At 42.2% G+C, this 23,279-nt stretch overlaps 2 protein-coding genes across 9 annotated transcripts in view; one reads left to right on the top strand and one right to left on the bottom strand.

The window, feature by feature from the left end:
* The window catches only part of ECHDC1 (ethylmalonyl-CoA decarboxylase 1), a 43,437-nt gene extending 39,397 nt beyond the window's left edge, over positions 1–4,040 (top strand). For both annotated transcript variants that reach the window (XM_063389960.1, XM_063389959.1), the window contains exon 6: positions 3,351–4,040. In XM_063389960.1, coding sequence (XP_063246030.1) covers positions 3,351–3,756 — 406 coding nt within the window. In that variant the 3' untranslated portion in view covers positions 3,757–4,040. The remainder of the gene's footprint in view (positions 1–3,350) is intronic.
* Positions 4,041–8,658: 4,618 nt separating this feature from the next.
* RNF146 (ring finger protein 146) lies at positions 8,659–19,783 on the bottom strand. Of its 7 annotated transcripts, XM_063389965.1 has the most exons (4): positions 19,099–19,308; positions 14,907–15,011; positions 13,995–14,151; positions 8,659–10,424 (listed from the first exon to the last, which is right to left on the bottom strand). In XM_063389965.1, the coding sequence occupies exon 4, from the start codon at positions 10,421–10,423 to the stop codon at positions 9,365–9,367; it is 1,059 nt and encodes a 352-aa protein (XP_063246035.1). In that variant the 5' UTR covers position 10,424; positions 13,995–14,151; positions 14,907–15,011; positions 19,099–19,308; the 3' UTR covers positions 8,659–9,364. The 7 variants fall into 7 exon arrangements, with proteins under 7 accessions (XP_063246035.1, XP_063246034.1, XP_063246031.1 ...); XM_063389964.1 differs by lacking the exons at positions 14,907–15,011; positions 19,099–19,308 and adding an exon at positions 19,634–19,783; XM_063389961.1 differs by lacking the exons at positions 14,907–15,011; positions 19,099–19,308 and adding an exon at positions 19,428–19,761.
* Positions 19,784–23,279: the final 3,496 nt, after the last annotated feature.

Raw genomic sequence — 23,279 nt, 5'->3', positions numbered from 1 at the left:
TGAGGTAAGGGCCAGCACAAATCTTAATATATATCTTTGTTCTGCCAAGGAACTGGTTATACCCATTGGAAAAGCTGATTAACATTAGTATTTATAATGAGCAGGTATGAAAATTGAGAAAGTATATTTTTGTTTGCATTTTTAGCTTTTATGGTATATGCTCTGGCTTCAGGTAGCTGGGAAGTACTTAAGCAAAAGGAAGCATAGCTGTTAGCTCACAGCAAGTGCTGCTTTATAGGGGAGCATGTGTACTGCATATAAGGGTGGGGTTTGTTAGGCTGCAATGTTAATAACAAACAAGGTTTCTTGTCACGTGCATTGCCAGTGATGTGATGAGATGCAATGTGACAGTCAGTTGTTTGTGGGTTCAATGAGATGTCACAGAATGGAAGAATCCTCAGATCAAAGGGGGAGGATTTGTAACATTTAGCGCAGCTGAGAACATTTTAAAATGTACAGCAGGAACATTTGCTGTAGCTCGTTTGCTTTAGATGACTAACACAAAATTGGATGTGGCCCATGGTGACTGTGCTTTCTTCCTAGGGGGGTTGTAATGTTCATAACATAGAAATAAAAGGTTCTCAAGGCTTCAGCTGCATTTTGAGGCTTATATTACCTTAACCTCTTATTTCCAATTTATATTGTGAGGATTTTGCTACCCTTCACATTTCTGAAGGATGTTCCCCTGCTTACTATGAGGTCTTCTGTCATTTTGTACATTAATTACATTGAATAAATATTTTTTCAGTACTGTCATGTAACAGATTTTCTTTATTAAGGCAGGGAAGGCATATGTGTAGGAGTCTAGCAATATGACCTTCCCCTGTGGTACAGGGGACCCAGATTTTAATTCCTTACCCATGAAAGACAAGAACAGAAATACTGTTGGAATCAGGGGTAATTTTGTGTTCATCTACTACTCTGTCTCAGGCAGGGCCAGTACTAGATGAATAAGGTATAAGCAGCTCAGCAATAGTACTTTGGTCTTTCCAGTTTTTTCCTGTCTGCCTCTTTATGTTAAGTAATGCTTGATGTACTTTTTCTTACATAAATTCTTTTAATGGGAGATCAGATCTGTCATGTCTCAGAAGGTAGACTCAATTCTTTCATACAATAAAAAGGGAAATATGTATGCGAGGCTGCAGCTGGTGGTATTCAGAGGCTGATCCCAGGCTGGCTTGGCAGCTGGTTCCACTTCTTCAGACATGAGCTCAGGTCTCCATTGCTTCCTGGGGCATGGAGACAGCAAATGAGTGATAAATCTTATAGAGAGTATGATGGGTGGTTTCTGTAAGAAATGGTGTGACTTCAGGAGAGGATTCATAGTGGAAAAGTCTGAAAAACCAAAGATACCTTTCTTAAGCCTGAAGGCAGTGCAATATGACTACCACTTATCTCAGTATTTTCTTTGGAGCTTGTTCAAAGGAGCATTGTGGGAAGGGGCGAATCCCAGTGAAGTTCTGGAAGGTGCAACCTTGCAGTCCCTCTTGTGAGTTAAGCTGCCAGTGGTTTACTTTCCTTTCATTGTGTTTGGTTCCATTTTCTCTGAGGAGGGTGAAGACTCTGCAGGGAAACAGAGCCCTTGCCACATACTAAACATTGTCTGAAACACTCTCAGATCAAATACACAAGTGCAGCGTGGCCTCCCTGACCTGTGGTGGCTGTCCTGTGAGACTGCCTACAGGTTGTTTAGCATCAGATGCCCGGCTGTCTATGACCCTTTCTTTTCTAGTGCCTCACTCGGCACAGCTAGAATTAAACCCTTAATAATGTTTTCATTATTGCTTTTCCAGTGAGACACTGGGTATGAGCAAATTGCAGAGTAAGCTGAGCCAGTAAAAGAGTTCTGGAATATTGCAGAATCATTCTTTTGAGAGAAGAGACCTGAGTTCCCTGGGATTTGCTGGGTCTGGGAAGCACTTGATAATGTTAGCTTAAAGCCTTTCCTCCCCTGCAATGCTCTGCTTTCTTCCTTTTGTCACACAACCTTCCCCTGCTATCTCTACAAAAAGGCTTTCATGCAATCTGGCCCGTCAGCTGTTGCTTTGTGCATTGTGCTGGATCTGGGATAAAGCGTAAGCTCTTCAATTCTGATGCAGTACAGTGTGGCATGAATGCTGATAGTGCTCTCGTTAAGAATAAGGCAACACTTACAATTAACAATAACTAATCAGATGTGAGAACAGTGAGTTCCTAGAAGTAGTTGCATTTTTAAAGATTTTCCTTTTATTTCCCCTTTCAAAGCTGCTCATGTCGGTATTTTCACTACGGAAAACTGCAAGCCTAGGAAACAGACTTGTGTATAGGCCCCAGTATTAGAAGATTTGTCTTCAAAAAGCCAATTAGTGCTTGAAGTAGAAGCTAAATTACTTCACAAGTGTAATTCCCATCTTTTGCCTTACAATCAGCAGCAAGCAACCACACTGCTGAACATCACTTTGAGAAAGAGCAAGTACTGGTCTGTTTCTTTTCTATGTGTTTCTATTTCTAGAGGTTTGTGTTCTATTTCTAGAGGTTTTTTCCGCTATCCTAACATTTGTCAGTGTGACCACTGTGTGAAGACAGAACAATCTGCTGCAGCAGAGCTCCTCTGGGGAGATAGCTTAATTAGCTCCTAGGATGAGTTCTTAGGTAAAGGAGGTGAGAAGCTGTAGAAAAGCAGCACAGAAAGAAAGATGTGACATCTTTGGAAAGAGGAATGTTACTTGTCGAGGGGAGCAATTCTATTACACATTGCAAGCATAAATAGAAAGCAATTCTATTGTGCGTTGTGAGCCATGAGTTGAGCATCTATCCTGATTTGTCTCTCTGTAATGAGCAATTAGAAATCAAACTCACATGGATCTCTAAAATACAGGATAAAAAAGCCCCCACCCGTGCTGTAATCACCACGGTGCTGACAACCTCCCCAGTTTATGTCAGTACTTAAGACCACATCCATCCTCTGGAGAATTGTTTTGTTCATTAGTTTGTGTGCGATTTACCCAATGCCCTCTTGGTTTAGGCATGACTTAGCAGGGCAATGCTGCACTGTGAATAAATGTAACATGTCCCCTGCGGATCAGTGTTTTCAACACTTTTTAGAACTGACTTAGAGGTATCGGTATGAACACTAAGAATCTTTACTTGTAGCAGCATATGTATCTAATTTTAAGACGGGCCAAAAGCTGCAGTTATGGCACCATGTGATGTAAAAATTAAGATACTCCAGCTCTAGCTGTAATGAGCACGCTGTCAAGTTGCATCAGCCTTTGGAAGCAGAGGAGAGGAGAAAATAGAAAATTAAGGGCCATGGAGCTGAAAACAGAAGGCGGTGCGTGGATTGACCTCTGTGTGTTTTTCATTGACAGGTTGATGACGCCTGGAAGTGAAATTCGGTTCGTCCACAAGCACATGGGCCTGGTGCCAGGCTGGGGAGGAGCTGCCCGGCTGGTGCGGATGGTGGGCAGCGGGGCAGCCCTGCAGCTGCTGGGCGGGGCTGTGCGGGTGGACCCCGAGAGAGCGCTGAGCATGGGGCTCGCCCAGGACACGCTGCGCTCCTCAGACCAAAGCGCAGCCTTGGCAGAGGCCCGGGCCTGGCTGGGACAGTACACAGAGGGTCCGGCCGCTGTGATTCGGGCTGTGAAAAAGGTGGTGACAGCAGGGAGAGAGCTCCCGCTGGAAGCTGCCCTAAGGACAGAGAAGGACATTTTTGGAACTGTATGGGGTGGGCCTGCCAATTTGCAGGCATTGGTTAGAAGACCGAAACATAAATGATGGTTTATGTGTGGGAAATGGGCTTGACCTTTTTTGCAAACAAAGCTTTCAGTAAAGCAGCCATTAAACTGAATCGTTTAAGGACTTGTCCATTTAAAATGGCATTAATATTCCTGCCATTTATGTCAGGCAGGAATATTTGGTGTGCAACCACAGAGAAATCCCGGGGAGATTCTCTACTGTCCTAATCACCCACTGAATCGAGATTAGTGAAATTAGTATGTAAAGGTAAATACTGTACTGAAAATAGGACTATAATTCATTTGGAATGAGGATGAAGATTATGTTATTTGGTGTTTCATTTGCTTTTTTTTTTAACTAGTATGAAAATCAATCACTTGAAAGTTCCGAGGTTGATTAATTTACGGAACAGATGCATCTAAAGCTGCAAAAGATGAGTTCCCCAGCATGAGACCAGTGTCTTTAAACAGCTTGGAAAAAATGATTACTCGTGGGATGATAGTTTTTATTTTTTTCATTCTAGTTAGCTCTTTGTGTAATTGCTGAGAAAGTATCCTTCAATTTTAATGGTGCTTTTACAGGAGAAGCTTTGAGTTAGTGAGAAGTTTCTAGCACTCATTCACTATCACTGATTCAGGTTTTTAAATGTATTTTGGTGTCTTCTCACTGCTCAAGGAATCAACTACCCACACATGCATCTGCACATTCCCATATCCTATACCTATGCAAAGCTGCTGCCCTGGTTCTTTACACAGAACCTAGTTGAAATCTTGGAAGGCCATGATGCATCATGCCCTGAAATGGCTTGTCCTTAGGTGACTCAGTGATGTACTTCAGCATTCTGGTAAGATGCGAGTGGATATGTCTATGTCTTTCTTCAATGCATTTTTTACTGGTAGGGTATATTTGGGCTGGCTAGAAGGTTTGGAACTCAGTCTTCACTTCATGCCAGGGACTATGCAAGTGATTGGATAACTCAGTGGGGAAAGTTTTCCCTTTAGAAATTAGCAACTGACACAGAATGCCTGCTTTAAAAATAAACATCTGTGAGAGCAGAAACATACAGACATATCTGTGACTGAGAGTTTCCTGTACTGTTGGTTAGGATGCACTTGTCTCTAAATCCAGCGGGGACTGAGATCTGAGCCAAGGACCTAAGCACTCTGTGGGGGCATGTAAAGAAGGAAGCTCTGGGCTGTGTGCCACTGCCATGCATTCTTGCTCTGACCAGGCATAACTAGCTTGAGGTCATGGAACAAGCTCCCTTAAGAAAAGAAAGCAGTATCTTGGATGAAAATACATGTTACAATTTCTACAGTGTGGCAGGAGCCCTGAGTTTTAGACAGCGAGGTAACTACGTATGTTTGAGGACTTGGGGACAAATCAATACTGGGAATTAGGCATGGATTGCCTGTTAAGATTCTGCAGGTTTTGAGAGCTTCTGTGATCTGCTGGGGATGTTTTACTGTATGGTTTTCACAGCAATGAATATAGCCTGAAGCAGCCAAGGGGAATGCTGAGGAAAGGGATGTGTTTTGAGTTGGCATCTCAGAGAAGATAAGGAGCTTGCCTCCACTGTGTTGATCCTGCACCTTTGCCTTAATATCTGAAACACTAATGGAAGATTTGGAATCTCTCTTCCCCCAAAATAAAGTTCAATTTTTCCTTTCAGGTTAGAGAAGAGACAGAAATGAGAACATGAAGAAGAAAGTAGTGTGTTTTTTGTGCCTTTCTCCTCCCAGCTCCTTTTTATCCAGTAGCCCACTTGTTACTTCTGTGTAGCTGGATACTTTCCCATGCCCTAAAGATCTTCAAACCTGTTACTTCACAAATGTGAAAGCTTTAGTATAATCAGGCAGCACTTGACTGTTTAGTAGTGAAGCTGCTCTGCTTTTCCTGAAGTTTCTTAAGACTTGCGAGGGATTCCAGACTGCAGCATCACTGAACCATCAAGGCACACTCCAGTCTGTATTCATCCAGCTTTTTGAAGTAATAGCACATAAAGTTGTTGTGAGTCAGAAAATTTATGTTTCAAAGGGCAACTGGTTATGTCTTTGCTTTTAGCAAGGATCAATGTGCCAGTACTAATACTGTTACTGTTTTTAAAATTACTGTGAAAATTACTTAGAACCTGAGTAAGACCCTTGAATCTTTTTTTCTTTACTGTATTACACTTCTAAGTGTATTCTGTGTACTGGATTATAGAAATATGATAGGGAAGAAACTGTAGGACAAAGGCAGAATCTGGTTTCTTTCCCATTTTGAACCAGATCTATGCTGGCAGTTAGTGAATGGTAAGTACACCTGTGGGGGATCTCTTTCCATTTTGATTTATAGACAATGAGCTTAATTCTCATTTCAGCAAATGTATTTCCCCAGCCACCCTCTCTGATTTGTATCAAAGGCCAATGTTTGCTTTTAAGAAAACAGGATAAATAATTAACTAGTACATACCAAGACACACTCAGAACAGTTTCAGAGAAGGTTATGGAAACCCATTTTGTTGGTATCATAAATATACCAAGCATAGGTACAGGACATTCTGAAGATCATTACAGGTTTTGATCAAGGTTTTTGTGAGTCATCTGATACCATATTTGCTGGTTTATTTTCTTCTAGAAGTAAGAAGAGTCCTTCATACAAAAACCAGCCTAGCTAAATTACCATGAGTGCTAGAATGAGAGTTCCAGACTGAGATGAAATGGAATCCCATTTTACCCATTTGAAAGCTGAATGCTTTCTTTCACGAATAATTTCTTATCATCTTAAAGTGACAAATACTTTTAAGTATTTGTAGTTGATAAATGTTTGTATTTTCTGTACAATTATTAAAGATGTCAAGCTTCATCTCAGTTTTTTTTCCCCTTCTGAAATGGCTTAAAAACAAACAAGCACTAAATGCGCAAAATAAATTAGAAACATCAAAATTGATAGTCCCAGTCTCCTAATTAAATAGCATGCCAGCTTTTGTACTTCCTAGGGGCTCATTTGCCAGCTTCCTCCTCAGCAAACTAAGTTTCCTATTACATTGTGAAATGTCTGTCTTATTTTTCCTCTGTGTACTGGGACAACCCAAGGGTTTAATGGGAGTGAATCCTGTACCAAGCTTGTAAAGGTTGGATACTGGAGATCACTTTTAGCAGTACAAATACTTCTATCTTATTTGATGCTGACAGAAATATATTTACCAGATGGTCAATCTAGATAAGCAAGGTGTTCTTGCTGAATGCTTGGTTCCCTATCTGATTTATATTTTTTTAGCCATGAAATAGGATTCTTTTATCTGTGGTTATCTGTTCTGGAAATGAGGAGATGCTGTAGATTTTATAGTATTTAAATTTCCTTTTTCATTTTCCCTTTTGCTCCACTGTGCATTTCTCTGGCTATGCTGTACAAGTTGAAAATCACTTAGTGCATGGAGTTACAGTCAACCACATAATGCAGTGTGGCTGTGGTTTTGCTAAAATAGACAGAGAACACATTTCCTACTGAAAGTAATGGTTTAAATATAAGATGAGAATTATCAGTTACTACTTTTCCCTAGCTTGATCTAGGGAGTGCATGTGCTACTCTGATGGTTGGCTATTAAGCTCTCACCAGCCTGACTTCAACAAATTTTAGTGTTTCACAGCTGCAGTCAGCCAGCAGGAGCCAAAAGCAGCATCATGGGTGAGGGGCTGAACTGAACTCTACTAGGGTCAAAAACCCCAAGGATAATCACTGATAGAATTATTTGTTGACAGTTTGGGCTGCAAATTGTAAAATTAAGCATATAGTGAGTTATGTTCCTCTGTTTTGTTTCTTGCTTTACTCTCACATGAAGTGTGCGCACAAACCTGAAGTGTTCTTAGTGAAGACTTTTGCAGCACAAAGGCAAACTTTGGTTAGAGCCACTGTATACTAACTCAAATCAGAGAAATAAGACAGCTAGCAACTAAGAGAAAAAAGCATTCCATCCAGTTTCCTTCCTGAAGCCCAAGTAATTGGATTATTTCCTTATGGGACTGGAATATGATAGTGAAAAATCTGTGATCAAGAGCATCTATTCCTAGCTGAGAATGAAGGAAATCTTCCTTATCCCATCCCAATCTCGTCTGCATTTTCCTGACCCACTGATCTCACCTGTAGGCAGAGGAGGTGGGGCACTGCTTTGTCCAAGATCAGACATGTCATCCATCATTACACTAAGAACATTATAGAAGTTTAAATCTAACGTTTTTAAAAGTCAGCCCTTTTCATTCCCTTCAAATGGTTGTTTGCTTAAAGCAGCCTTTGTCTTAAGATCAGTAGTACCTATGTATTCAGCTATTGTCCCATTCTATTCTGAGATGTACTAACAATTGGAGTTTAATTAGCTTTATTTTAAAGACAGTCCAGAATCAACTGGTGTTGTTTCTCAATCTGAAAAAATGTGCAAGAAAAGAACTGGCAGAGAGATAAAAGACAAGCCGTGTTTCTCAAGATCTGGCTTCTAACATTCAGAAGTCAGTAGAAATACAGCTCCTATACTGCTAATACAAGCACAAAATGACCCTTTCTGTGCTGTCACCAGTTTTGCTATGAAAGATGAACAGCACTGTAATCCTTAATATCCATGTCCTTTGTTATAGGGTCAACTTTGATAACTTACACTCTTTTATTTCAACATCTTTGCTGTTAAAATAAAGCTATGTGTGACACTTCTGCCTGCCATCAACAGTGAAGTGAGTTAATCAGCTCTTCAGATGTCTGTGTGAGTATTCAGCTTGCAACTCATGATTTTTCAGTAAAAGACGATACTCCTACACCATTGTGTTTGAGAGACTGTCAGTCAAGGATGCAAGAACGTCAGGATGCCACTCAGAACTGGTCCTCACTTTTGGTAAACACAGAAAGCTGTTTTATGATATTTTTCTCTGAAATTCCTACAGTGAAGTTCAATTAAACTGGAAACATATGAGATTGTTACTGATAAAATGTAGTTTTATTAAATTATAAATTTTGTAACAAAAACAAGACAGATCAAGAAAGATCTCAAAAAACAAAAACTACAAGGACTAGATGGCAAAGCCAGTGAAGAAGCCATGGAGAGTGTAAAGTTAAGGATTTGCAACACAAGTTAAAAGCATTTTTACATTTCCATTGAAAGAAGGTAAATGAGTGCTCTTGTCTAGTAAAAACACATTTTAACTCCAAACTCACATCTATTTTCTCACATTAAATTAAGCATCCTGCTCACACCCAAAACCTTGCCTGATTCCACATAGCTTTAGAGTTCTTTTCGTACATCAATCCATGCAGAAAGTAGTAAGACACTTAACGCAACAGTCAGATAATGAAGACAATTCAAGTTGTACAGTAGCTATACATTGGCCAAAAAGGGGAATCTTCAAGGGGAAAATGCTACAAAATAAACACAAGACATTTTCAAGAAAACTGGGCATTGCTAAACAGCTTTCAAACCATTTACAGGACAACCCAGTTTCTTATAGTTAGAGTATTCCAGCTGAGACATGTTAAGAGACTTAAGTTAAAACAGGCCAAATCTGCTTTCTCCCCTTCACCCCTCCCACCAAACACGCTGCTAGGTTTGAGTGCAATGCCAATGCGGACAGAAAATTTACAGAAAATTACAACTGAGTATTTTTTTTTTTGCATGGCTCTAGATTTAAACTTCAGTGACTGTGCACTGTCCATCTGGCCTTCTAGATCTTACACTTGTGTTTGCCACCCCACCCCCTGCCCCTGGTCTATCTGCTCCTGCCTGGCTTGCACCAGCATTCAAGTGTCTCTGCTGAGCAGAGGATGGGCGTTGCTGAAGGTGGGCAGACACATCCTCGCTGTCGCTGCTGGCATCCGATTCGGTCTCCTCAACAGAGGTGTCGGGGGCTGGCACCCTACCAGAAGATGATGATTCGTGGTCTTCTTCTCCCTCTCCCCTGTGACTCCTTTCAGCCATACTGTCTCCATTTATTTGCAAGTGGGCAAAAGAGTTCTCTAGAGAATTGCTTGCATCAGGTGAGGGAGTTGAAGGGCTCCCGAGCTGACCATCTAGTGCTGGTAGGGGCCTCACAGAAATGGCTGCTAGAGGCTGCACAGCTGCAGCCCCTGGAGTCAGTGTGCTGTCCGCACCGTCGGCGGAGCTTTCTCGTGCCAGGTTGACAGTGTTGGTGTCACAGTCCAGCCTCAGCCCAGCCACTCCCTTCTTTGGTATATCTATTATGTCCCGTTTTATTTTTCTGCGACGTCCGTGCTCATTTCTCCTATACTGAACCATATTTTCAAGGTCTGCTACGTATAAAAAACCAGCAATTAGCATTTCAGTGCTCTTTTTACCCTTGGAAAAGGCATCCTCCAGCTCTCTGCTGGTACGTTCATCATACTGCCACCAGCCATTTCTACCTTCATAGTACCAAGCATATTCTCCATTGCCTCTGCTCGCTGCCTTGAGTTCTTCGGGTGACAATAAGGTTGGCTTGTCAAGAAAATCCTCAGGAATCTCCTGCCGGCAGAGTGCACATCGTTTCCCAAGCCAAGAAGCTCCCTTAACACATAGATAGCAGAAAACATGTTTACAGGGCAGACTTACTGGATGGACACAAGTTTGCAGGCAGATAGCACATTCAGGGACTTGCAGGGAAGGTGCTGCATTGGTACATGACTCATTTGTCTTCCTGTTTGTGGGAAGCATGTTGATCGAATGATCTATTTCACCACAGCCAGCCATCCTGCAGAGGATCAAAGAAATTTAAATCAGTTTATTATGTCAACTTAAACTAGCACCTCACATCACATTTCACCTCAACATCCACACAATGAGATGTTTACTTCAAATTAAGGTAAGTTACTGTTTCCTAAGGTGACAGACTACATTGAGTACTGGGAAGATTTCTTTTGCTGATCACCAACCTTTAAACTGTTTAACTAACATGTTAATATACCAAGTTAGAAAACAAATTTTGGAATTTCTTCTGTTAATTCCCTGAAGTAAAGTTGATTAATGAACCTTTAGCCAACCAGTTACTTCAGTGCCTCCTCAGGAAATGGAAAGAAATTATGGTTCTTTCCTCAAGAGGCGATGTGGCTGCAAATTGAACTTAAACAATCTCTCTTCAGACTACAGAAAAGAGATCTGTTTGATTGAGGGACTTCCTGAACAGTATCTTGGACTAGGTTTACACAATAAAAAATATGCCTGACAGCAGCACCCAGCTGAAGAACTCCCCAACTGTGTTTCTTAATTTCCATGCATGATAGTATACCACCCTCAAAGAGAGCTCAGAACAACCCCAGGGCTGCAGAAAGAACCAGATTTGAAAACTGAGGCAGCCTTTTGAAAAGATACATTGGATTCCTTTTTCTTAAACATCAAATGAACTCCCTGATAAGTGCCAGTGCCTCTCAAAAGGAATCGCTGCAGACCAGCAGAAGCAGCAGAGTATTGCAGAAGACACACAACTCTGACTTGACTGGCTTGTGAAGTCATTGCCTTTACCTTCTCTGGCCATATCTTATTTCTGTTATTAAAGATGAATTTGTAACTCTAAGAGAATGGGGGGAATGCAAAGCTGCATCACTTTGGCATCATGTAGGATTTAAGTAGTTGAAAAATTCTAGCCTAAATATGCAAATGCCTTCTCAACTACATTTTTGCCATGGCAATCTTTCATGGTCGTTTTATGGTAATTTTCCTTTTATTTAGTAACAATCAAAACCAAATACCAGATACCAAATGAGGGAGGAGAATGAGCTTTGGGGAATGGGGCCTAAAAAGGTGTCTTTTTAAATTTAAAATCCCCAAGAAACTTCAAGACTGATATTCAACAAAATAGCCTTTCAATGAAAGTAGTCTTTGTTGTACGGGCAGCTAGGAATAGTTCATGCAAAACTACGACAAGCATGTGGGCCAAAAGGGACCTTTGGGGGGTCACCTAGTCCAGTCTCCTGCTCCACATGGCACCAACACCAATACTAGATTAGACCAGCTGTGGCTTTGTCTATCTGAGTCTTTTTGAAACCTGCAAGGATGGAAATAGCACAGGCTCCCTGGACAGCCTGCTCTAATGGGATACACATTTCTAACAAAATGTGTTACCTCAAGAGAAAATGCCTAGTATTACTGTAAAAGCTTCCACTGTTTAAAAAATTTTATAAATATATGCTGGGATTAAAAAAGAAATTGTGCTCCATTATCTATACTTATCTTTACAATAATATGTCATGTGCTGTTTACTTAGAATGTTTTTCTCTATGCAGTCTGTTCCCTTCTATCACTAAAATTTCCTCTTGAAAGACCAATACCTCTTTAATCCTTTTTTTATCATATAATTCTTTTAAAAGCTCTACAGCTCAAATACGTTTTCCTAAAGTAGCACAAAATTGTATTCACCTATGTTTCAGTTTCATATCTGAATTTCTTTTTCTGAGATTAATGACCAATCTGTATAACAGTTCTTAAATCAGCATGCCAGATATAGACACAGCATTACCTACCAGCTGGCAACTGTGATTTTACTGCACAGCACACATCTGTGAGATCCATTCTAACAATGTTGTGAACAAGTTGCTTTTTCAAGCCTCACACTTCTGAGCCTGTATTTTGCAACAGATTTTTACAGCAAATGTAGAGGTTTATACCAAGAAACTTATTAGAAAAAGGGGAGAAGAAAGTCTATTGACATTTCAGAATACCCACAAACACAACCCAACTATCATTTCACAACACAAGAGCTAAAAGAGAAATCCATTTATTAATTATTTTGTGCTAACCATGGCTGCTGAGGTAAAGAATCTTAATTTTCAAGTGCCCCCACAACGAGACAGTACAGTGCAAAAAGCACAGAAGAGATTGTTACTTCCATGATATAATTTTACAAAAGGATGCTTCTCCCTGAGTAGCCTTTATAAAATTACCCTTTTCAGAGTCAAAGAAAAGATGAAAACACCCTGTAGGTAAGTAACTTCTAAACAAGTCACCTATCATAACTAAGATTTTGGAGGTGATTAAAATGCAATGCAGGGATTAAAAAGGCAATGCATTTTGACAAACCAAATTGTGATACTGTGAGCTAAACTAAAGAGAGTTTACCCTGAGGTAAACTAAGTGAAGAATTAAAAGTTCTCACCTGCTCACTGAAAGCAAAAAATGGTAACATTTGAATTGTGCTCAGTAGGTCATCCATTAATTTGAAGGATCTTTGATTCCTTACTAGATCAAGATAATAATGCAGGATATGAAAAGGAGTAAATGCTTTTTCTTGAAATTCCTATTTTATTTTTAATGACTCTAAGGAAAATGTTACTTATAAAGTGAATAGAGCTGGAGGAGCAAACCCTTATCTCTGAAAGTGCTACCCAGGAACATAAAACCCTGATACAATAAGCACAACTGCAGTTGCATGTGCTCAGAATGCAGGACAATTATGCACTCAAAGATTTACATCAACTACACTGATGCTGTCTCACTTTTTGTTTTTAAATCATGATGCTAATTAATCTTTTTTTTTAATTTACCTTTTTAATTTAAAAAAATTCAGTTTGTTTATAAGCTGATGGGAGGACGTACACATAGGTTTTTACTGAAGAGGTAATCCTTCAGAACTGAGGACAAACATCTCGGACTGCTATTCTGCTACATTATGGCTGTGGAAGCACTTCCACTGTAACTTCATAGTATTACGATTTTAACAAAACTGACCACACAGTATTTTTCCTGAAATTAAAAGTAATATTTTATAATAAGGTCGAATCAAAATAGGCTTTATATCAGAACTCTTATCAAATAAGAAAGCTCTATTTGTTGGAGGACTGGGTTTCCTTTGAGACACTCCTGGCATCATGGAAAAATAATACTACTGACTACTTGACTAAAAATTAACTAAATTCAAGGAATAATTCTAAAAATAATTTTATTTTAAGTATTTAGATCCTCAGTTCAGGTATAAATAAGGGAACAATAAGAAGCTGAACTTTGCATTTTAAGATAAAACCAGCCTAAAACCAACTGAGACAGAATCAGTCCAAAATCTGCGAGATCCACCCTCTTGTATTTTTTTACTTTTAATATTAAATAACACAGTTAAGTTCTATGGAGCCTTCATCAATACATGAAGCATGGAAGAGATTGTGATAAGTAACAACTACATGAAAGACCCCAGGCCTTCTTGGACTCTAATGGAAGAAAATGTGAATTCACAAAAAACCACTTCAAATTCCAGTCAAATTCCACCTGCTACTAAGCAATTAGAGTCTATCAAGGAGCTGACATGTTTAAGTTGATTAACAAAACAACAGCTTACTTTTTCTGAATAATTTCTACTGAAGCATGCCACAAGACTGAAACGTCCTCTCTTCAGATGTCTCCAGCTAGGATGGCAGGTCCTCCTTCCCAAGGCTGGCTCATTCCTGACTTGTCCTGCTCAGTGGTACACTACAGTGTTTCAGCTTCTCTGCAAACTAACAGAAAGCAAATAATACCACCATTACCATCTTGTCCAGAGGCACAAGCAAGCAAAGTACAATGCCATGGTTCTGTTACAGAAAGGAAATTACTATGCTTTTATTTACTTGATGCATGTTACTTTCAATTAAACTGTCGTTCGACTTCTGTTTCATTTTTTGTAACCATCAATTTTGATCCACAGTTTTTATTTTGATGTCTGGCTTAAACAAATCATGTTTTTTTAAGCATTATAAAAGGCAATTATTTTTGACTATACTAAGTTAATTGGTCATTTCCATACACTGACCTCACAAAAGGAGTAACACAAAAGGAGAAACAAGACCAAAGTTGGGCGCAAGTTATGTTTATGCAAATTTACCTCTAATAAATGATCCCTTATATATAGTAAATTTAGAAAGTTATAGTGGCTTCCTAAAGCTTTTTATAAAACTATCTGTACCATACTATTCCAAAGGACTATCTAGCCATGTGTCATGCCTGTCCTGACAGACTAGTATCAGATACTTGAGGAAAAAGCAGTGCACATGAACAACTGATTTCCCCGAGGTCTTCTCCATATTTTAAGCAGAAATTTGCCTCTTCATATTTCAAGGCTTAGAGCCTTGAATCCTCATCCTCTTTTACAGTGATCATTGCATCCACTTAATGAACCTCAGAACCATTCTGCACTTTCTTCTTTATAAATCTACATTTGTATGTTCTCCTACCAGCTAATAAACAAACTCTGTGGCCTACATTTGATACTTACCAAGGTAAACAAACAACGGCAAAAATTAATTAGGACCTTCCTCTATTTCTTTAAAATGTCCTGATGGGCTCCAGGGTTTAACAATGAAAAGAGTGCATATGATCTCTAAAAAAGAGGACAAGGATGCAACTCAGCCTCCACACCTCACAGGTAATAGACCCCTCTTCAGGCTAGCAGATAATGCCTGTTGCAATATATTTGGTGTATGCCATCAAGCAGAATCTGAACCAAGTAATTTCACAAACATGTAATAATCACAAAGTGCCTAACAAACACCTAGAAAGTTCCTACAGCAGGGAAGTAGGAATTGCAAACTCAGAAAGGGAAGGGAAACTGCCACTCTTGCATTCTCACAACCTAAACAGGAAAGTCTTGACCAAAGAGAACCACTTTCAGTGAATCCTCTGTAAAAAGACTGATGAGCCACAGAATCACCTCTTCCTTCTGATCTATAGCTTTCTGGATGATTCTCAAACATCTTGCACTACAGTTTCCAGTTGCTGCAAAACATTATATATAGGAATGATTTGAAGCAGACCTGAGAATGTCACCTCTTTGTTTTCAATTTGTTCAAGGAAAGAATCATTTTAGCATAAATACAATGCAGAGCAGACACGTAAGAGTTGAGTAAAGTCATGAAGTAATAAGTCCCTGAAAGAACATGGAGCATTATAGTGTTCTGTGCTATAGTCCTTCATCAAATGATCGAACATTTGTCATTAATAGTATCAGTGTTCAGATGACTTCAGTGCACGCAGCATTACTCAAATATGTTGTTTTCTTTATAGCTTAGGTCCATGTAACATTCTGTACAGCTATTTTTAGAATGAGCTCCGAAGGAAAAATGCAAAAATTAACAAGCCTATCCACACCTTTTCTCCCCTTACAGTTCTAGCAGCTTTCTTTACTTGACACATTAATCTGAAACCAAGAACAGCAATCGCGTTAAAAATTGTGGCTCTGCTAATCCAGTGAGACAAGATACTATGTTTTCTATGATCAAAGAGACAGCTGCAACAAGCTTGATGCTCTGGGTGTGGTATTCAGTCCTTCATCTTGGGAGCTGGCTTTCTGTTACTTCGATAGGTATCATCTGAAGTCTTTTATCTACTGCCTCTCATAATCCACTACTAGAGGTAGCACATCATAAAACCAAATGCTATGTGAAGATGGCAGAAAAAGGCTGGGTCAATTCTGAGAGATTTCCTAGGAAATAAAAATGCATACATGTTCAAGATATGTAATTATATCTAGAAGAATCTAAGGAAGGCATAATTATAGGATTGTGATAAGGTAACTTCACAACTGCTGCAAAGCTCTTGAAAAGAACTAGTTCACACACTGACATCATGTAATCTCTACATTTCATGACATTGCTTCTTATTTAATAAGCCGGTCTTGAAAATTCTACTGGATGGACTGACAAAAACTTGTGGTTACACACGTGCTCCTTCTTGGATGAAGACTCCTCCTTTGAAGTCACCTGAGTAAGGGCTGTGTTCTGTACTTAGCAATTATTTTACTTTTTCCTGTAGTATGAGGAGTCACACTATCTGCAACCTGTAGGTATCCCTTCCTAAACCCCTGCGTCCTATCACATACTGAAGTTGAAACTTTAGAGATGCAACAGACAGAAGGACAGTGTCACTGATCAGGACCATCCCCATCCAAACTGAGGCTCAGCCAGCATAGAACTGTTCTCTTTGTCTGCTTGAAAGTGTTTCAGGATGCTTATTGAGAAGTTATGTCCGCTTCTTCCCTGCTTTAAAAGTTTGAAGTGGTGGACTTCCTACCAGACCCATCTCTCAAAATGACTTCAGGTTCTCCTTAAGAAAAATGTTAAGCTTTTAGTAGGCCAAGATGGAATTAAACCATTTCTTGTTAGTTCAGTCAAGTGTGCCTGTTAAATTATGAGACCCGGTGAATTATCAGGTCCAGCACAATTTTTCCACCCTTATTCCTTTGGGGAAAAAACCACCAACAATTACAACAAACAAAAAAACCAACCCAACCAAACCAGAAGCATACATATTTAGTAAGCCAGCTCCTATATATTGATGGAAGAGTTCCCTACAGTCTTAAGCTTCCTCTGTTAGTAAAATCTTAGCTTTTTAAAAACACACAAGTGCAACACTGGTGAATTCAACAAACTCCAGCTAAAGACTATTATATGAGTTCTACTTCAAATGACAAGTCTAGAAATACTGCAACTCCATACAGATTATTTTAAAACAGCAATCACAAATTCATCATTTCCCCCCTTGAAAACTCAGAAGAATTACAGTATTAATTCACAAGACTAAATGCTTTTCTGTTATTAAATACTTGGATTTTTTTTCCATCAAGCTCCCTAATTTGTAACTCAGCTGGGGGGTAGGAGGGGAAGAAGATCCCATGAATTCTGCCCTTCCCCACAAGTAACCATGAGCCAGACAATGTGGGAAGAAAGAAGGTGGCTGTTTTATTTACTAGGAAAAATCACTCTCCTGGTCTGACGGTCTGCTACTGTCAATACCAGCTCAAGGTACAGAGTCTTAGGTTTAAAACTGTCCCTGGCACTGAATAGCACAACAGATAAATAACCTCATTGTTTCCTGTGCTTGCTTACTTTTTTGTATCTGTTTCTTAAACTTAGAATATTCTCAGGAATTGATGATAGTGATGAGGCTTCAAGTTGTCTGTCATTCCTAATCACTGGCTACTGCATATTGGTTAACCCCCAACATTTATATGCACACTTGGAACTGAAGAATAGTCAAGTGCAGAACAGTCAGCCATTTCAGTATTAAAATGCTACATGTATCGAAAATGAGGTTGTTCCCTATGCTACAAGTGAAGCACTGATCTTGAATTTTGAGCACATATCCTATTTCAATCTATTTAACAAAGAAAAATGTTAATTTTTCACTCAAAAGCAAAAGTGTGCAAAAAATTAAGCAGAAACTGGTTCATCTTAAGTTACCAATGCTTCAGAAACTCAAATAAGTACAGGGACATCTCTCTGTGTATATATATAGAGAGACTTGATTAACATGCACAGAAGAGAGGAAAAAAAATCAATTTCAATATGAGGACTTTTCCAGAGGCTCAATAGACTATAAAAATACTGCAGTTCCAGCTCTTTAAATAAATGACAATTCAATTACATCTAAATTGATGCAATATATTTTGAAGGAAACAAGAACAAACTTTTTCTTTCACTCACTACAGATTTTGTATTACAGCAATTTAAACAGCTGGCTCTTCAACAGACTTGGAAAGCAACTACAGTATTAACCACACAACACTATAAAACAAGTTCTTGCAAAAATATTCAATATTTAAGATTCATTCAAAATTACCAAATGAAGATTCAGGTTTCACCATGTCTTCAATACTATTACACACTGTAATTTTAGGTACCGCATTTTTAGAGATGCTTCAAAATCTATTTTTAAGTAGCCCACCGTCCAGATGCAGCAGCTAACAAAGCAAGAAGGACTGGATTTTTACCATTACAAACATGACAGAAGCAAAACGTTATAAAGCTCTGCTCCATACCCCTCCTTGTAATTGCTAATATATAACTACATATTACACACCAGTGACAAAACCTACGGCGTTTCTCAGGCATATCACTGAAAAGCTATACTAAGATGAACCCCCCCTCCCAGTTTCAGTTTAACTATTTCACCATTCCGATCGTCTTGCTCGTACAAACCCCTCGCATTTAGTTAATATTTTACACCAATTTTTCAGTGGCGGTAACATGTACCGCGCCAAAAGCGGGACCCGTTTTCACATTTCACGTCCCCTTTCAACATTCCCAAGGGATGCAATGCAAACATTTGAGCCGAGGCCGGCACGCACAAAGAAACAAAAGCGCTTCCATTAGGAACACTTCGTTACTTCTGTCGGGGTGCTCCGCTCCGCTCCGCGGGCGGCAGCCGCCGGCCGGGCGGGCACCCGCACGGGCGAAGCCGCACACACTAAAGCGCTGCACATCGCCCTGGGATTTAGAGTGCTGCGCCCGCTCGGCCACGGGATTCCGCCACGCGTGACGCCGCCACGGCTAATGCTCCTGACCTATTTTACTGCCCAGCACAACGAAACCCTCGACTCACAGAACCACCGAATCAATTCGGTTGGAAAACACCTCCGGGACCATCGAGTCCAGCCTAAGTCCGGGCCCGGGCCGGCACTCTGCGCGCACCTCGCTCCGCACCGGCGTCGGGGCGCCGCCTCCTGCAGGGGCACGGCTCCGCGGAAGGGGGCCTGGCCCGGCAGGAGAGACCGGGCTGCTCCGCCGGAGGTGCCGGCTCTCTCTCCCGGCCTCTCCGCGGGTGCCTGGGGAAGGGCGCCCGGCCGGGCTGCGCCGCCGCGGCCCCGACACCCGGCACGTGACCCCGCGGGCGGGGCGGCGGCGGCGACACCCCCCGCCCTCCCCACGCCAAAACAATACCGGGCAGGGCTCTGCCGCCGGGCGCCTGCCCCTCGCTCGGCTCAGCCCAGCGCAGCCAACCCCTAGTCCAAGGCACTCACCCGCGCGAGGAGGCCGCGGCGACCCCTCCAGTTCGGTCCGCACACCACCGGCGGCGGAGGGGCGAGGGGAGGCGGCGCCGCTCCGGCCCCAGGCGGCCGCACAGGGGGCGCTGTCGGAGCGGCCTTTGGTGGCCAATGCCACCGCCTCCACCGTCTCCCCGCGACCGCTCCGGCTCGGGCCCGCCCGCGGCGGCGCGGGGACTCACCCGCCGGGCCGGCCCGCGCCGCTCGGCTCAGCTCCGCTCGGCCCCGCTCCGCTCTGCCCCCCGCCACCTGCCCCTCCCTCCGGCCCCGCCGCCGGGACCGCGGGACGCGCCGACGTCACGCGCGGGCCGGGGCGGCCGAACGCGCCACTGTGACGCCGCCGCGGTGGGGGCGGGGCCGCGCACGTGATGCCACAGGGCGGCCCCGCCCCGGCCCCGCGGCGGTGTCATGGCGGCCGCGCGCGGCTCGGGCAGTACCCTCCCTGAGGGAAAGGGGCCGTGCCCGGCGGCCCCGGCGGGTGCCCTGCAGGGGAACCTGCCAGGCGCTTGGGAGGGTCCCGCTTCACAGCTGGGGGTCCCCTTCCCGGACCCCCTGCCCGGGTCATGCCGCCTCGTCTCGGGCTGACCCTGGCTGGGCCCCAGGTGCTCCCTCCGCAGCTTGGCAGGGGAGGGGGAATATAACGAGGGGCTCGTGGATCGAGATCAGCACGGGGCGAGATCACTCACCAATTGCCGGCCTGGGCAAAAGAATCTTAACGTGCAGAAATTAATTTGGTACCAGTCAAATCAGAGCAGGATCATGACAAACCCAAATCTAAAAACATCCTTTCCTTCCCTTCTTTCCAGGCTGATTTTTTGCTTGCCACTCCTGATTTTTGGGGCACAGTCCTTCAGGAACAGCCTGCTCCAGCGGGTGCCCCACAGGTCACAAGTCCTGCCCGCAACCCTGCTCTGCTCTGGGCTCCTCTCTCCATGGGAGCACAGATCCTGCCAGGAGCCTGTTCCAGCACAGGCTTCCCACGGGCTCACAGCCTCCTGTGGGCACCCACCTGCCCTGACACGGGGTCCTGCACGGGCTGGGGGTGGATCTCTGCTCCCCCATGGACCTCCCTGAGGCACAGCTGCCTCACCAGGGGCTGCACCAGGGGCTGCAGGGGAATCTCTGTTCCCATGCCTGGAGCAGCTCCTCCTCCTTCTGCATTGGTCGTGGGATCTATAGGGTTGTTGCTCTCACCCTCATTCCACTCTTCAACTGAAGTTGTGCAGGGTTTTTTTTTCTCCCCCTTAAATCTGTTATCCCACAGACACTACCTGTCACTGACAGGCCAAGCCTTGGCCAGCAGTGGCTCCATCTTTTCTGGCATTGGCTCTATCAGACAAATGGGAACCTTCTGGGAGCTTCTCACTGTAGCCCCCTTCCCAAGCCCCTGCTACTACCAAAACCTTGCCACACAAACCAAATACACCAGAGATGAAAGGTCTGGCAGTGATGGGAACCTCAGTGTGTGTATTCCCTAGAGCTTTCTGACCAGAAAAAGTCCCTTCCTTGGGATTCATTGTTCAAGTGCCTGGTGGCAGTTCTGCGGGTGGTGAACTTGCACAGCTCTGTCATGCTTGGTTAATGTGAAGGCAGGTTGGAGTTGCCCTTGTTCCCCCTGATGAAGCCAGATAATGGATTCACCAGGAGGCACAAACAGTTGCTTGCCTTTCCAGGAGCATATTCTGCAGCTCAGGGAAACTGCAGCTCATTTTTTTTGCCTGAAAATTTAGGTGGCTTGACAGTCAGGCCTCATGTGCCTCATGCTGCTGTGCATTGCCTGGCCGTGCTTGGGTGGCTGCGGAGGTTTGGCTGCTTTGGTGGGCACCCATGGGTGGAGATGGACCCGAGCAAGACCCAGAGGTCTGCAGGGGGTCAGACTATCCCAAAGCTGAGCTGCTCCTGTAGCTGAGGAGGAGGAGACCTGTGCCACCTGCTGTATTAATATTTTAACGAACCAGGACAGGAAGCAATAATCCACACATCGTTTAGGCTGGAATGGTATTTAGATAGGGGAGAGGGGCTGTGTGCCCAGGTACTCATTGCACCTAAATGAAAAACTAAATGTTTCAAGGTGCAAACTGTCAAACCAAGGGCATATTAGAACTAAAGCTGCTGTTTGGCTGCTCTTTTTGATTTTTAAACCCATGGAAATCACAAGCATCAGAAAACATAAGAGATGAAAACTCTGAAAATACTAAATTCTAATTGTAATCAGGAGTACCAAAAATAATGCATTTGGTTAAATCACTTACTATTTTCTAAAAATCTAGAAAAGCCTACCCAAAATTAGCACTGATTTTAATAAATGTGACATGTTAGCATTTAAGGACAAGCATTTACGTGGTAACCCATGCTTTTTTTACATACTTCTGTGTGAGGCTGAGTCAAAGAATAGAGGTTAGGGAAAATGAAATATCTCTTACTGGCAGTGTGTGCTCAGCAACAATAGCATTAATCCTTTACTGAACCAGACCTTGATCCTGTGGAAGCTATTGAGGCCAAATTCCTGTCGATTTCTGTTAGAATATGACCTAAAAAAAGAAAGCAGGCTTGTGCTCTTCAGGGATCTAAAGAGTTCAGGCAAAGCTACTCTGACTGTGTGCAGCTTTGTAAGAAAGGCAACACCTTGAGAAGACTTTATTAAGTGAAAAAGATGTCTGTGGCTGTGTATGGATAGGAGTGTGAGTTTCACTGCAGCTGCAAATGGACTGAGAAAATGTGCTTGTGAATTAAAGATTTTATTTTACACTCCATGAGTTATGGAGCAAGCTTGCCAATCAAAGGCATATCAGACAGTGCCAAAGATAGTAACCAAAGAATTAAATGCATTGCATCTTACTAGAATAAGGGAATAAGGAGCATGAAGGGGTATCTGGTTGAATAGATTGCAATAAGGGGATCAGTTCTAGTAATATACCTTACAAGATGTTCCCTACATGGCTGTCAATCCTTATTACCAGCTCCTGTTTCAGTCAGAACAGGTATTATTTGAATATCTTTTTTTTGTGTTTCTGTTTTTAGCATGGACACAACCTATCCATTCCACTGATGGCTTTCTTTATGCCTATTACTTTGTACCTGTCTGTTAAAATTGAAGCCACTGATATTGTACCTTTTCTACATCTACTTGCTTCACATTTCTGTTGGTTGCTATGTTTCTCCTTGTGTATTTTTATTGTTGTCTACAGTGTCATCACTGTGAAATTTATGTCTTTTGCTGGCCACTAAATTATTAATTAATACAGTGGTTTAAAAGTAAAGATTCACCAGACTAATTCTTAAAAAACAGCACTTCCTCTGCTAAGTGTCTACAGTCCCACCATTAATATTTTGCTGACATTGTGATGGTGGAGAACTATTAATCCATATGTGAGTGTTTCTATTTATAAAGCATTTTTCTGCTTCTTCAAATCTATATGATACCATATAAACTTTTGCAGATGTGCCAATGTCCTATATTCCTCAAGAGCTCAATCCTTGCTGTGCTTGGTGCAGCTGAGATGGGAGGGGAGAAAAGCAGTTTCCTTCTGCTGTGGTTTTGAGTCAGTTTATATCAAAGCAGCTTGGGAAGTTGTTGTGGAGAACCTCAAAACTGCTGCAAGTTAACACTGTTGGCAATAGAGTGGATGATGTGTGGTATCATCCAATTCCACACTCCAGCGCCTTCAGCAAACCCTCTGTAAAGACAGAGAAGGTGTAAAGTTGGCAGTGCATTGCATTTGTCTGTTCCTTGCAGGGAGCCAGAGAGAGGCTGAAAATTGAGCTACAATGAGTAAATGTACTAAGGACCAATCTTGATTTTGCTTGAGTGGCATATTCCTTTCTGAA

The sequence above is a fragment of the Prinia subflava genome, chromosome 2, assembly GCF_021018805.1.
Source record: "Prinia subflava isolate CZ2003 ecotype Zambia chromosome 2, Cam_Psub_1.2, whole genome shotgun sequence".
NCBI classification, from domain to species: Eukaryota; Metazoa; Chordata; class Aves; order Passeriformes; family Cisticolidae; genus Prinia; species Prinia subflava.
This window is presented reverse-complemented; position numbering and strand designations above follow the sequence as displayed.

What these genes read in the sequence shown, in the direction of transcription:
- RNF146 (XM_063389964.1), bottom strand. Translation starts at nt 10,423, where the DNA reads ATGGCTGGCTGTGGTGAAATAGATCATTCGATCAACATGCTTCCCACA.